The sequence below is a fragment of the Salmo salar genome, chromosome 02 (genome assembly GCF_965601325.2).
Source record: "Salmo salar chromosome 02, fSalSal1, whole genome shotgun sequence".
Taxonomy (NCBI): Eukaryota; Metazoa; Chordata; class Actinopteri; order Salmoniformes; family Salmonidae; genus Salmo; species Salmo salar.
This window is the reverse complement of record NC_138292.1, coordinates 31,786,264-31,800,623: the sequence shown is the minus strand read 5'-3', so window position 1 is coordinate 31,800,623 and position 14,360 is coordinate 31,786,264. Positions and strand designations below refer to the sequence as shown.

At 42.9% G+C, this 14,360-nt stretch overlaps 1 protein-coding gene across 1 annotated transcript in view; it reads right to left on the bottom strand.

Moving 5' to 3' along the window:
* LOC106579633 (poliovirus receptor) overlaps nt 1-12,718 on the bottom strand; it is a 60,949-nt gene extending 48,231 nt beyond the window's left edge. The window contains exon 1 of the mRNA XM_045702144.2: nt 12,310-12,718. Within this exon, the coding sequence (XP_045558100.1) occupies nt 12,310-12,394 (85 nt within the window). The 5' untranslated portion in view covers nt 12,395-12,718. The remainder of the gene's footprint in view (nt 1-12,309) is intronic.
* Nucleotides 12,719-14,360: the final 1,642 nt, after the last annotated feature.

The following is a 14,360-nucleotide window of genomic DNA, read 5'->3' as shown; positions in this document are numbered from 1 at the left end:
AGTACAGGTGCATCAAAGCTGGGACTGAAAAACAGTTTTTATCTCAAGGCCATCAGACTGTTAAACAGCCATCACTAACATTGAGTGGCTGCTGCCAACATACTGACTTGAAATCATTGGACACCTTAATAAATGGATCACTAGTCACTTTAATAATGTTTACATATCTTGCATTACTCATCTCATATGTATATAGTGTATTCTATACTATCTACTGCATCTTATTCTATACTGCTCTGACATTGCTTGTCCATATATTGAAATATTCTTAAATCCATTCCTTTACTTAGATTTGTGTGTATTCGGTATTTTTTGTGAAATTCTTAGATATTACTTGTTAGATATTGCTGCACTGTCGGAACTAGAAGCACAAGCATTTCGCTACACTCGCATTAACATCTGCTAACCACATTTATGTGACCAATAACATTTTCTTTGAGAGAGAGGCTGACTATTGTTTGGAGCTCCACCTTTCCTCAGGGGAGCTGGGTAGTCAGACAGATCTGTCCATTCACACAGACTGGACAGGAAGGGGGGGGGCTGGCCAGGTAGAGGAGTGGAGGTGGGGGGGATGAGCTGGCAAGGTAGACGGGGGACTCCAAGGTACAGGCTGCTCTGTGATGCTCTAGTGGCCCTGGGGGAGGGAAGGATAAGGAAGGGGAAACCAGGAAAGTTAGGGGAGGGAAGGATAAGGAAGGGGAAACCAGGAAAGTTAGGGGAAGGAAGGATAAGGAAGGGGAAACCAGGAAAGTTAGGGGAGGGAAGGATAAGGAAGGGGAAACCAGGAAAGTTAGGGGAGGGAAGGATAAGGAAGGGGAAACCAGGAAAGTTAGGGGAGGGAAGGATAAGGAAGGGGAAACCAGGAAAGTTAGGGGAGGGAAGGATAAGGAAGGGGAAACCAGGAAAGTTAGGGGAGGGAAGGATAAGGAAGGGGAAACCAGGAAAGTTAGGGGAGGGAAGGATAAGGAAGGGGAAACCAGGAAGGTTAGGGGAGGGAAGGATAAGGAAGGGGAAACCAGGAAAGTTAGGGGAGGGAAGGATAAGGAAGGGGAAACCAGGAAAGTTAGGGGAGGGAAGGATAAGGAAGGGGAAACCAGGAAGGTTGGGGGAAGGAAGGGAGGGACTGGGGAATCCACTAGGAACACAATGACAGGCCTGTTTCAATAACAGTAGTATATAATTTACCCACCAATGCCTGGTTGGCCCACAGTACAACAGTAACTTGATATGAATAGAAGTAACTCACATCAAGGCAAGGTGCCGTTCTTCCTCAATTCCCCAAACCCAACCTGCTGTAGAACCCAAGCATGGTACATTTAGTGGAAGTGACCTGGCTAGACTTCACATCTGTGTATTGTGCTCTATAGTCCTTGTAACAGCAGTGTCCTGAGAGTGTGATAGGAGTTCTCAGAGGATTGAGTGTGGCCACAGCATCTCTGTGGGACAGGTTAGTCCTGATAAAACCATACCTCTCCCTCGCACAACCTCTCTCTCTCGCACAACCTCTCTCCCTCGCACAACCTCTCTCCCTCGCACAACCTCTCTCCCTCGCACAACCTCTCTCCCTCGCACAACCTCTCTCCCTCGCACAACCTCTCTCCCTCAGCAATCTGATTCAGCCCACCATTGAGCCTGAGGTTCTGTGAAAAAAAAGAGCGCGTGTGTGTGTGTGTGTGTGTGTGTGTGTGTGTGTGTGTGTGTGTGTGTTGGAGGGATAGCCGAGTGCCATTCTGCAGCCAGGGTGAGGAAGGGAGGAGGGAGAGGGCTTGAGATGATTGTTGGGAAACGTTGTTGTACTGTCGCAGCAACTTAACCTTCAAAAACTGCCTTCTGGGACAGGAGCGGGGGAGGGAGGGAGGGAGGGAAGGAGAAAAAGGAACATTGTTAGGAGGCAGAGAGAGACTGCAATAGAGAGGCAGCAATACACCATGTTGATAGGAAAGGCACCATTACAAAACAGTGAGGGAAAAGAAGCAACAAAGAGAGTAGTTTGTATTGGCAGGCTTAAAGAGAAACTTCAAGGTTGATGTAGGGTGAAACAGACAGAGGGAATAAGACAGAGGGGGAGAGAGGGAGATGAAGGAGAGAGAGCGGAGAAAGAAGGGAACCAAAGACATTGAAATTACAGCAGGAGAAACAAGGGATGAGGGGAAGGAGGGACGGAAGGAGAGGGGGACACGGACTATAAGACAGGCTGAACAGACGGCTCAATTACGGGGACCAAATTACAGAGAGGAGGAAGTTAAGAAGCTACTCAGAGGAAATCAACAGACAGACAGAGAGAGAAGGGAAGATAGCGAGACATGGAGAAGGAGGAAGGAAGATGAGGAGGGATGGAGAGTGTGAGACATGGAGAAAGAAAAGCAGAGAGAAAGAGAGAGAGGGTGGGATAGAGCTACAGGAGGTAGATTGGATTCATTAGTTAGAGGGCTGGCAGAGAGCAGAGGGATAAAGGAATAGGACTGAGTCAGAGACCCCACTGTGGCTGTGTAAGATGGATGAAGCTATAGTGTGTGTGTGTGGGGGGGGGGCTCATTCAACACAAAATTCTATTTAGATGAAGTGCCAAGACTATCTGTAGTAAACAAACACTTTGGCACACCCTGTTGACAAAACCCAGTGAGGGGAACAGGCCAACCTGTCACTCCAGTCTCCTCCTATTCTGCTTTCTACCAGTCCTGGTGGCTGCAATGAATCTCAATGGTGATCATTCAGATAGGCTAGTCTTCTGTAGAAATTCAAGCTGAAAAAGGTCATCATGAGGTTTGCTTTGGGTGGCAGTTGGATAACTACACTATAATTGACAGAGGTTACATCTCAAAATGGCACCTTCTTCCCTATATAGAGCACACTTGACTAGGACCCATAGGGCTCTGGTTAAAATGAGTGCACTATACATGGAGCCATTTGGGATGCACACAGAACAAGGCAAACAGAGTTGGTAAGGTTGATAGCTGTGGGCATCAGTGTGTTGTGACTAATCAGAAATGCAGTCTGCCGGTGGCCATCTTCCCTTTAATGTTTCTGAGATTCAGAAGAACATGGGGAAATAGAAGACAACACACTGTGTAATATCTGTTTTATCTTGAACAATTTAAACATGACTGAATGTTCTGTTCCAGCTCCACTCTTATCTCTGATAAAATGTCCCACACTAAATAAACTCACTGCCTAAATGTCTTCCCTGCCTGTAGCCCAGTAATACGGTATGTCCTCTCTCCTGCTCTAAATAACTACTTCCCACAAATCTAAAAGCATTGGATTGGTGGAGGCATAGGCTAGTGGGAGTTTACACCATATTTCTTTTACCAGTGATTTCCATTTCGAATCAGGGAAGGGAAGTGAACAAGTGTACACTTTGGGAAGAAGGAGAGAACTGGGAGATTCAATTCTTCACCATCAACAGCCCAGAGTAGCATGTGATGATGTGGTTGAGTCTTAGGCGTGTCACCCTAAACAAGGTCCTGTCACAACTCAGTAAATATCCTCCCCCAGCCCTGTCTCTGTCTGTCCAGACAGGCTGGGAAGTGTGAATTTGACACGACCTTCTCAAAGTGAGCTGTACGGAGATGCAGAGAAAAAGGAAACTGGGGGTGTAGAAGTGGAAGAGACAGGTTGTGACGTCATGGAAAACATACAACACATTACGAAAAAACAGAAAGATGTGAAAAAAAGTGGGAGAGAATGGGGGGGGGGAGAAAGAGAGATAGTGGTTTGACGGAGCCGTCAGTGCGAAACCTAAATGTTTTCAATAACACATAAGGACACTGCATCCTTCCCTGATCGATACAAGATCAATAACACAAACCACACTCTCCATTTGGACACATTAAGGTGACTGCTAATGACAACGGAAACACGTGTGTGTCTGTAGCTAGGACAATGTCAAGGGCCTCTGTGCTCAGTGCCATACAGATCTGCTGAGCGCACCACAGAGGATTTTACAGATGGAGAGAGACGGGAGAGGGAGAGACAAGAGGAGAGAAAAGTGTGAGGAGAAAGACAGAAGATGTTAAAGAGAGAAAGGTTCGACATAATTGGCCCAACTCCATCAGTGATAGCTAGATCTGTCACTGTTAAAGTGTCAGAGAGAGGGATGATGCTAAACTACAAATGAGCAGATCCTCCCTCCCTCTCTCTCTTTCTCTCTCTCCTCCAAATCCCCTTATCCCTGTGCCAAGTTGCCACTGTGAGGAATTTAAAAGTATGTCATCTCCACTCTGCTCCCCCACTAACGCTGCCCCCTTCATTCCAACTGTACCCACCCCTCTCAGCCCTCTTAACCAGCAGCCTAGTCCTAGTGCCTTGGTTTGTGTCCAGTGGTGTGAAGTACTTAAGAAAAAATACTTGAAAGAACTACTTAAGTAGGTTTTTGGGGTATCTGTACTTTATTTATATTTGTAACTACTTTTACTTCACTACATTCCTTAAGGAAAATATTGTACTTATTACTCCATACATTTTCCCTGACACCCAAAAGTACTCGTTACATTTTGAATGCTTAGCAGGACAGGAAAATAGTCCAATTCATGCACTTATCACCTGAACATCCCTGGTCATCCCTGGTCATCCTTACTGCCTCTGATCTGGCATACTCACTAAATACATGCTTCATGTTGAAATTATTTCTACTTTTGATACTTAAAACCCAAATACTTTTAGACTTTTACTAAAGTAGGATTTTACTGGGCAACTTTCACTTTTGTCATTTTCTATTAAAGGCATCTTTACTTTCACTCAAATATGACAATTGGGTACTTCACTACTGTTTGGGTCACAGTTTCATTGGGCACAGCAGGAGTCTTGGTAAGTGGTACTGTGAAACCGTTGCTGCAGTGTCATGCCATGTCCCATTCAGGGGCTGCTCCTAGACTCAGTCTCTCTCGATGGGGGTTGGACCATTGTAGCTGGGTATCATCTGAGACTGTGTCAAAGAGAATCTCCTACTCCCAACATGACCAGCTAAACACGGATTCTCTAAGGTACTGTGTTGAGTGTAGAGGCAGGCAGGGAGACAGAAACTGGTGTGTGTGCAAATGTGTTTCTGTGACGAAGACATTTTTGATAGAGGGATGGATGATAAGGAGCACTATCAGCATTTCCACTGATTCATACCATATCCAGCCTTGATAACATCTACAGACGGGTTTGTGTGTGTTTTGCTCTAGTTGGAATCCAACCTGAACCCAGTGACCTCAGCAGAACTATGATTTTGTAAACCCTTCCACTCCCATTCATCTTAATGGCATTTGGCATTCCTTAAAGGGGATGGGGGGGGATTTCTACTTCTCCCTTTGATTGGATGGGATGGCCTCCAATCTGGCAACCCTGCCAGGTAAAACAAACACTCCCAATGGAGGATCTCTGTAGCGGGGGGGGGGGGGGGGCCTGAGTCATTCATTCATGATCCATCAGTTATTTAACACCCTCTGAAAGATGCTTTGAAAGGATGTGTCAGTTTAATTAATATGTAGAGATAAATGAGGCTATTCTCAGACGACTGTGGTAGACAGGGAGGAACACCACCACATCCTGAAGAAACCACCCGGCAAAAAAGACATCTTGGTCGACCGAGAGCAGTCACACACACAGTCAAAAGTTTTAGAACACCTACTCAAAATGTTCTCTTTATTTTACTATTTTCTAATAATAAAGACATCAAAACTATGAAATGACACATAGAATCATGTAGTAACCAAAAAAGGGTTAAACAAACCAAAATGTATTTTATGTATTTGAGATTCTTCAAAATAGCCACCCTTTGCCTTGATGACAGCTTTGCAAACTCTTGGCATTCTCGCAACCAGATTCATGAGGTAGTCCCATTTTTCAACAGGACAATGACGCAACACACTTGTGTTAGGTCCAGGCTGTGTAAGGGCTATTTTACCAAGAAGAAGAGTGATGGAATGTTGCATGAGATGACCTGGCCTCCACAATCACCCGACCTCAACCAAATTGAGATGGTTTGGGATGAGTCGGACCGCAGAGTGAAGGAAAAGCAGCCAAAAAGTACTCAGCATACGTGGGAACTCCTTCAAGACTGTTGGCGAAGCATTCCAGATGAAGCTGGTTGAGAGAATGCCAAGAGTGTGCAAAGCTGTCAACTAGGAAAAGGGTGGCTATTTAAAGAACCTCAAATATAAAATATATTTTGATTTGTTTAACACTTTTTTGGTTACTACATGATTCCATGGGTTATTTCATAGTGTTGATGTCTTCACTATTATTCTACAATGTAGAAAACAGTAAAAATAAATAAAAACCCTTGAATGAGTAGGTGTTCTAAAACTGTTGACGAGAGAGAGAGGAGAGAAAGACCCTTTCATTCTAAAATGGTTTAAATAAAAAAAAATTAATCCTCAATCTACACACAATACCCCATAATGAAAGAGAGAAAACAGGTTTCGAAATGTTTGCAAATCTATTAAAAATAAAACAGAAATACTTTATTTACATAAGTATTCAGACCCTTTAATGGAACAGGTTCATTTAACTTATAATAGTCTTCATATCGCAAAATCAATGAGATGTGGTTCATAAAAATTATATTTAAATGAAAATGATACAAATCTAAAAGTAACTATTGGCAAGATGTAAAAATTGCCAAAATAAACCAACAAATAAAAACATTGCAGCCTGCAGGTAGAAAATATATATCCTAAAAATCACAGGCTACTTATGGCCTGTCTGCAAGGAACTAGAAACACTGCATCAACTATTAACTTGGCCCTGCCCTCACTCTGGACAGACACAGCTGTAGACTATTTTCACAAGGGGTAAAAAGTATTCAGGTAGGCCTATTTTATGACGTTTCCACCAGAGCAGAGCATGACATTTTTTCCCCCTTTCATGCTGAGTGGTTAACAAAAAAGGGAGAGAGTTGGAAAGATTGTTCAAATAGGCTACATTGAGAAATCATTGTCATTCTCAAATGGATGTAAAAACAGACTTTGTTTACTTGCCGTTTGAGACGAAGAAGATATTTCTTTGAGAAGCTACAGTGATGGTGAGTTAAGACAGAAATGGTAGTGTATCAGATCCTAAAATGGGCACATTTCTAGGCCTACATCTGCATGCAGGCAGGTAGCCTAGGCCTAGTTCTATGCACAATCAGGTGCATGTCCTTACTCAACATTGACAGGAGCGCGCCGAACAAAAGACAATGAATAAATTGACAACTCATAAACGGAATGAAATAAACCAAAACTTTCTCACAAGTGTAGCCTAGGTAGTGTAGCCTAGGTAGTGTAGCCTAGGTAGTGTAGCCTAGGTAGTGCGCTCTACAAACAATGTGTCCACTCCGATGACAAGACTGTAGTAATAATAATATATATTGAATGCATTAACAGAAATGACCATAACCAAACAAACATTGTAGATGAGAAATGATGGGAATGAATGGTAAATGTACTACTGGTGACAGTGGTGTGCCATCCCCGCAGCGGACTAGTCCACCGAGACGGATATATATATATATTTTTTTTTTACATATGTGCCACTGCTTGTCGAAAAAAGAAATCTTGGTTGACCAACAGCCTATTTACCAAACAATCAACTAAATGGGGTCAGCCCTACACAGCATAGCCTCAGGTTACACACCCTCATTATTACTAGCTAGTGGTGTGTGGACTACTACCGCTCCTGCCTCCCTGTCCAAAAGCAAAACTCACAGTTCAGTGACACAAGAACTGCTGCTGATTGACCAAACTCTCCCTCGCTCTCTATACATCCTCTCTCCCCTTCACTCGCTCTCTCCCCAGAACTATCCATCTTGTCTAATGATGTTTTAAATCAACAACAACCTAGTCTGGCCTTTGATTTAAAGGAAATATGTATAGATAGAGAAAATAACTCTCTCCACATACATTGATTATAGACACACGCATCACTAAGCTCTATGGCTTGACTTACTGTAGTAGGTCTTTTCATTCTATGTGGAATGTAGTTCATTGACGAACTGTTATAAACTGCCATAAAATGAGGATTAAATTAGAATTCCATGGAGGCAGCAGAGTCAGGGCCACAGGTGTTGGGCACCGTCCACACACACTTAATATTACTGTCACAACTATTGGGCTGTAAATTAAAAACACACATTTATGTCTGAATCAACTGAGGTTGACTGGTGATGAGGGCAACTATTGCTCTACGCTCTAAACAGGCCCTGCAGTGTGTGTGTGTGTGCGAGACAGGGCCAGTGATGAAGCCATACTAAAAGCAGCCAAAGCAAGGCTAACGAACACACACACACACACCTGACCTTTTCCCAATCCCCATGGCATTTGCAGCTCTAGAGTGGAGGGGCAAGGACACCTCATTAACATAACACCTGGAGCATACAGACATTCATTGAAAAGTTCACACATTCAAAAAAAGGTTGCTTTTCCAATTTCAAATAAGACTAGTCTATTTCTGCAGTGGTTTTTTCTGCTGTGTTTGTCTGGGAAGAAACATTGATTTAGATAAGAATGTTTCAATTATAGTCTCCCATCCCCCCAAAAAAACACACTCCACATTCTTTTATCCGTGGAATATCACATCTTTCTCTCTCACTCCCTTCTCCCTCCCCCTCTCAGACACCCATAAACAGCATGGCCTTGAGGACAGAGGGAGGGGGAGAGGAGGGAGTGCGTTTGAATAAACCAATAACTAACGTCGCTCAAACAAAAGCGCTGGACAGGAACATGAAAGATGGTAGAAAATAAAAGACCAGAGAACAAGGCCCCCTGTATGTACTGGGTCTGGCAGGCGGGGAGGGAGGGAGGGAGGGAGGGAGGGAGGGAGGGAGGGAGGGAGGGAGGGAGCTCAAGTGGTGGTGGTGGGGAGGACGTGGGGGGGGGGGTCTGAATTCGTTGTTCATTCAGTCCTATAAACCAACTGACTACCAACCATCAACAGACTGACTCTGAAACACAATCCTCAGCCTGAACTGTCTCTCTAAAGAAGCCACCGGTTCCCAAAGGGCTGAAGAGACCCATCAGGAGGATCTCAAGTGTCTTCACTGCTGGTCACTGCACAAAGTCAATTTGGCCTAATGTCACATTTCTCTCTTCTTCCAACAGCGTGCGACTGTAGCCTGCTCTCCCCTGACCCTGCCAGCCCACCAGTCGCTCTCACACGCACACCAACGCCGTTTACTCAGCCGTAAAGACAACGTAACCAGTCACAGCTGACCCCATAGCCCTATTTCAATATAAACCATCACCATGGCAACGGGGTTCAAGCCCTCCTGACCCACATAGGACCTCCACCTCGTTAGGGGGTATTACAGTGTGGTTTTAGGGCTCAAAGTGGAATCCCATCCATTCTCTCAAGATAACTTCATTTTCTACTACATGTCTTTTATTGATTTTCATACTATAGAAGCCTACCTTAATTCAAAACAAATTAAACTCACTGTTATTACACTGTAAGCTGGGTTATGAGACTATATTAAATTGAAATTGATGAGAACTGAACTAAGCCTACCTTCCTCTACTAAGCTATTGAAACTCTTTTTGGTCATTTCCTTATAAACAAGATTTTCTTGGCTTAGCAAAGAACAGAAGAAAAAAAAAATCAAAAACCATTCTCCCACAAAAACACACAAACAAGGCCTGAACATTGTCGTTTAAGAGGCTCTTTCTGTCAAATCAGTAAAGTGAAGAGGGAGATTTTTACACTTGAACTGGTTAAACCAGCGTTTTCCCTGATAAATATGCAGAAACCTTTTTGTTTGCCACTGGTTTCCTTCCCCCTAAGTGCACTAGATGTTCTGTAAAATGGATTTGGGCTGAAAAGGTCCACGCTATAAATAAATCAGAAGAGAAAATACATTTCTGGGCCAGATGATGATATTATTATTATTATTTTTGTGTTATGTACAACAACGCTCCCGAGTGACACAGCAGTCTAAGGCACTGCATCTCAGTGCTAGAGGCGTCACTACAGACCCTGGTTCGATCCCAGCCTGTATCCCAACCGGCCGTGATTAGGAGTCCCATTGGTCGGCACACAAATGGACCAGCGTCGTACGGGTTAGGGTTTGGCCGGGTTGGGCCGTTATTGTAAAATAAGAATTTGTTCTTAACCGACTTGCCTAGTTAAATAAATAAAATAAAATAAAAATCAACTACAGCAGGCAGTACAATAGGCCTCGGCTAGGCCAGCACCCTCTCTTCCTGTGGCACTAAAGTTTCCTTACAGTGTTGACTTTTTTATCCATGGGAAAGGAAAAAATAAAGAGGTCTGGGTTAAATTGCCACTACAAATAAATGAATATAGAGATTTACATTTGTTTGGGCCAACTTGCCTGATCACTCTGCAAGTGTAAGGCGGGAATCTGCACACCTGAGCGCGAAGCCTACCACACCTGAATAAATTAACCTTCTGAATACAGCAAATACATATAAAGATCAAAAGATGTTGGTAATGTAAGTGTGACGCCAAAAGTGGGCACTGTTGAGAAGTTAAATATAGCCTAAGCGGGAAATTTGTTGAAACAAAACAAATAGGTTAGGCTACTGTCCCCACCTTTTGATGGAGTAGAACTAGCTGATAATCGTACTGTAATCACAGGCAGAACCATGTATTTAGAGAGGTGGGCCAATGCGGTTTCTGCATTTCTTTCCACAAAATATATTTTAGATTTTTTATTTGATTTTTTCCCCAGGGGGTGCTCCTCAGCACCCTCAGCACCCCTACTTCCTCCTATGCATCCAGGTACTTTTTTCCAGTGCTGGAGTTCTAGATGAAATCATGACAAATAAAAAATAAAAAACACAGCTGTTCATGTTCCCAGGTGATTGATTTTTATTTTTTAATTACCTGGGAACATGAACAGCCAGTTTTCCTTTTCATTAGCCATGTTAGCTCCCCATTGACATTACATGGGTAATATTTTTTTTAAAGACTATAAAACTGAATGTCTAGAATGAGCATTATGATGCATTTACATGACATGACAACATTCTATGGCAGCCAAGTTCTCAAAATCCACCCCAAAAAATTAAATGCAAAATGTGAGTTATTAGTCCACTGTTGATGCAGTCCCAAAATGTTTTGCATGTCAGAAGTAAAGTATTCAAGACATTGGACTTTCAAGATGCAGTGTCACCAGCCACATCATCATGCAGATGCAAAATACATCATATGATGCAAAACAGTCCAATATCTTAAACTTGACTGCTGACATGCAAAACATTTAGAAAAATACCAAAAGATAGTTTGAGTGGATTTTTCCTTTAACATTATATGGTGAATATTTAAACAATACAATGCAACTGTATGTCTAGAATTAGAACAATATTCAAAATTCTCAGTTGGTCTAACTAATAATAAACTGGGTGGTTCGAGCCCTGAATGCTGATTGGCTGAAGGCAGTGGTATATCAGGCTGTATACCACGGGTATGACATGTATTTTTACTGCTCTAATTACGTTGGTAACCAGTTTATAATAGCAATAAAGCACCTCAAGGGTTTGTGGTGTATGGCCAATATACACCGGCTGCCTGCTATGCCGGACGCACGGTCTAGTCGGCATGTAAGGGCTGTATCCAGGCACTCCGCGTTGCGAAATAAGAACAGCCCTTAGCCGTGGTATATTGGACATATACCACACCCCTCGGGCCTTACTGCTTAAATATATGGCTCTGGGTACAGGTGTTTATTTAAAATGCACAGGCCACAAGGACGCTATCAAGTGCGATACTGCAGCCTCAATCACTTTTTGTTGTTGGTGGCAACTAGGCTACACCCTGTTGCTGCACTGTTTACATTAAAAGCTATTTCTAACCCAATGGATGTGTTGTGAACTGGAACTAATCCAGGATGATGTGTCGGATAGAGGAAAGAAAAGGCGCAGGGGGACGTAAGGAATTGAAGGAGAAACGTGGTCCTGGGGAAAGAGGATCAAGGACACGCAACAGCGCTAGGGTTGTATTTGGAACAGAACAAGTGACAATGCACCTGCTGGCACCAGGAAGAACATATACTTCGATTGCCAACTGAGCCACACCTTACGAGCAAAAACACCGCGTAGCCTACTTTACGCCGAAACTCTGGTTACCGAGTGAGATAGTGTCACGGTCAGAAAATAGTCTAGTCAAATTAGTTGAGGGACACAAGTAGACTTTGTTTATTCATAATTTATTTCACGACCGTAAGAATGAAAACGTTAAGACCTAGTGTACACCTGCACGTTGATTGGATCCAAACGGAGTCCTCCCCGGCAGGTGACAACCAAACGATCCGCGGTACGAGTATAGGATAACAACGTAGGCTGCTGTTGAATTTCTAGGGTGGTTTCTGAAATATGTTCTTCTTACCTTGAAAAGTCAGCAACGTGACCACGCTGAGCAGTCCGATCATTTTTGTGAAGTCATGCCAATTTCGAGCATCTTCTCTCGCCATGCTGTCTGTGCTCTGATTTAAATGACTCTTATGTCGTTGATAAAACAACCTCTATCCGTGTCTTTTCCCGGTTTGAACTTTAATCGTGAACTAATCAGAAGTCCGATTTCAAACGTCCTTCACTGACTGAGCGTCTTTCGGAGCCTGTTAAAAATAATACAAATCCTGTCCAATCGATGCCGACAAGAAACTCACAAATGTATATTTGTCCCTTAGCTAAAAAGGTGTTTTGTGGATCGGACTGCGTGCGCTCCACCAACTATTTCCACACTGCGGAGAGACCGGTACTGGGTGTGACGTCATAGACTAGCCCGAAGCAACGTCACAGCTCCTTGAAATCAAACGATATGTGACTGGAGTTTAGAAACTCCCAAAAGGATGAGAATATTGAGGAATTATACTTTTCAAAAGCTTGTGTTATCCAAAACGGAAACCTTGTTGATTTCCAGCACTGACTGGACAACACAGTTAATAGGGGGCACACCTACATTTGTTTAGCCTCAAGGCGAGCTGTCTTGCCTGTATTTTTTAAAAAATAAACTAGGCATATTCATCAATGTACCCTCTTCAGTTTTCTACTGTCTTTTTATTGGAAATAAAAACATTTCGATGGAGGATGCTACAAACTTCAAGTTTTCATTTAGAAAAAAAAAAATCTACCCGTAATGTGTAGGCTAATTTATGGGAAAGTACACCCTCCAATATTTTATACTGATTAGGTCAATTGTAATACATGTACCATTCAATTATCGAATTCTAGGCACAGCAGCCCAGCAGTGGTGGAACGAGGCAAATGGATGATGATTGCGCCCTCTGCTGTTTGGCTCTAACGTCCCACAATCATGACATAGCCTACTAAAGGGTCGCAATAAAATAACCACAAACGTTACAATCCAATAACCACTAACATTGATGTCACAATCAAACAACCACTGACGAAGACCAGAGATTACAATCAAATGACGACATTCAGGTGTGATTCTAAAGACCTTGATTAGCTCAATCAGGTGTGTTAAAACAGGGCTGGAACTAAAGCTTGCAGACCCAGATCTGATCTCTAGGTCGGGGTTAGACACCCAGCAATCAAAAAACAACAATTTCTTATTGTCCATCAAAGCAACATTGCAAAACCATATTATCCTCCAGCTTTAAGGCTAATCTGTAAACCCACGTGTTTTACAGACGTGCAGAGAACATTGATTCATTGTAATTCCCTCCTCATCACATATTTCACTCTTTGCCCCTAACCTCTCATTTTCTCTCCTCTGCTCTCCCCTCTCCTTTTCTCCTTTCCTCTGTCAGTCCACAATGGTCACCTCTGAATTCTCCCAATCTCCTTTCACTTTCAATACTCTGAGCCCTTCCCCTAGTCATATAGGGACCTAACTCGTATTTCCCCTCATCCCTCACTCCTCTGGCCAATGTTATGTCTGGATTTGGTCACTCTTCCCTCTCCTCGTATTGTCCCTCACTTTCTTTGGCCCGGCCTTGTCTTTCACTCCTCTCTCTTCTTTTTCCTCTCCACTCCTGCCACCCTGTCCTGGGGTTGCCTGCGGGTCTGTGACTAGGATAGTGGAGGTCATAGATATCTGCTATTAGCTCATTGGCAGCACTCATTAAACTGAGCCAGAGCTTAGAGTGATTATTTATCCATCAGGGAGGAGATAAGTACTACCATGCTCTCTCTCTCGTCTCTCTCTCAATTCATTTCAAAGAGACTTATTGGCATGGGAAACATATGTTTACATTGCCAAAGCAAGTGAAATAGACGAAAACAAAAGGGAAATAAACAATACAAAAATTAACAGTAAACATTAAACTCACAAAAGTTAAAAAATAATTTTGACATTTCAAATGTTATATTATTGGCTATGTACAGTATTGTAACAATGTACAGATAGTTGAAGTACGAAAAGGAAAATAAATAAAGATAAATATGGGTTGTATTTACAATGGTGTTTGTGCT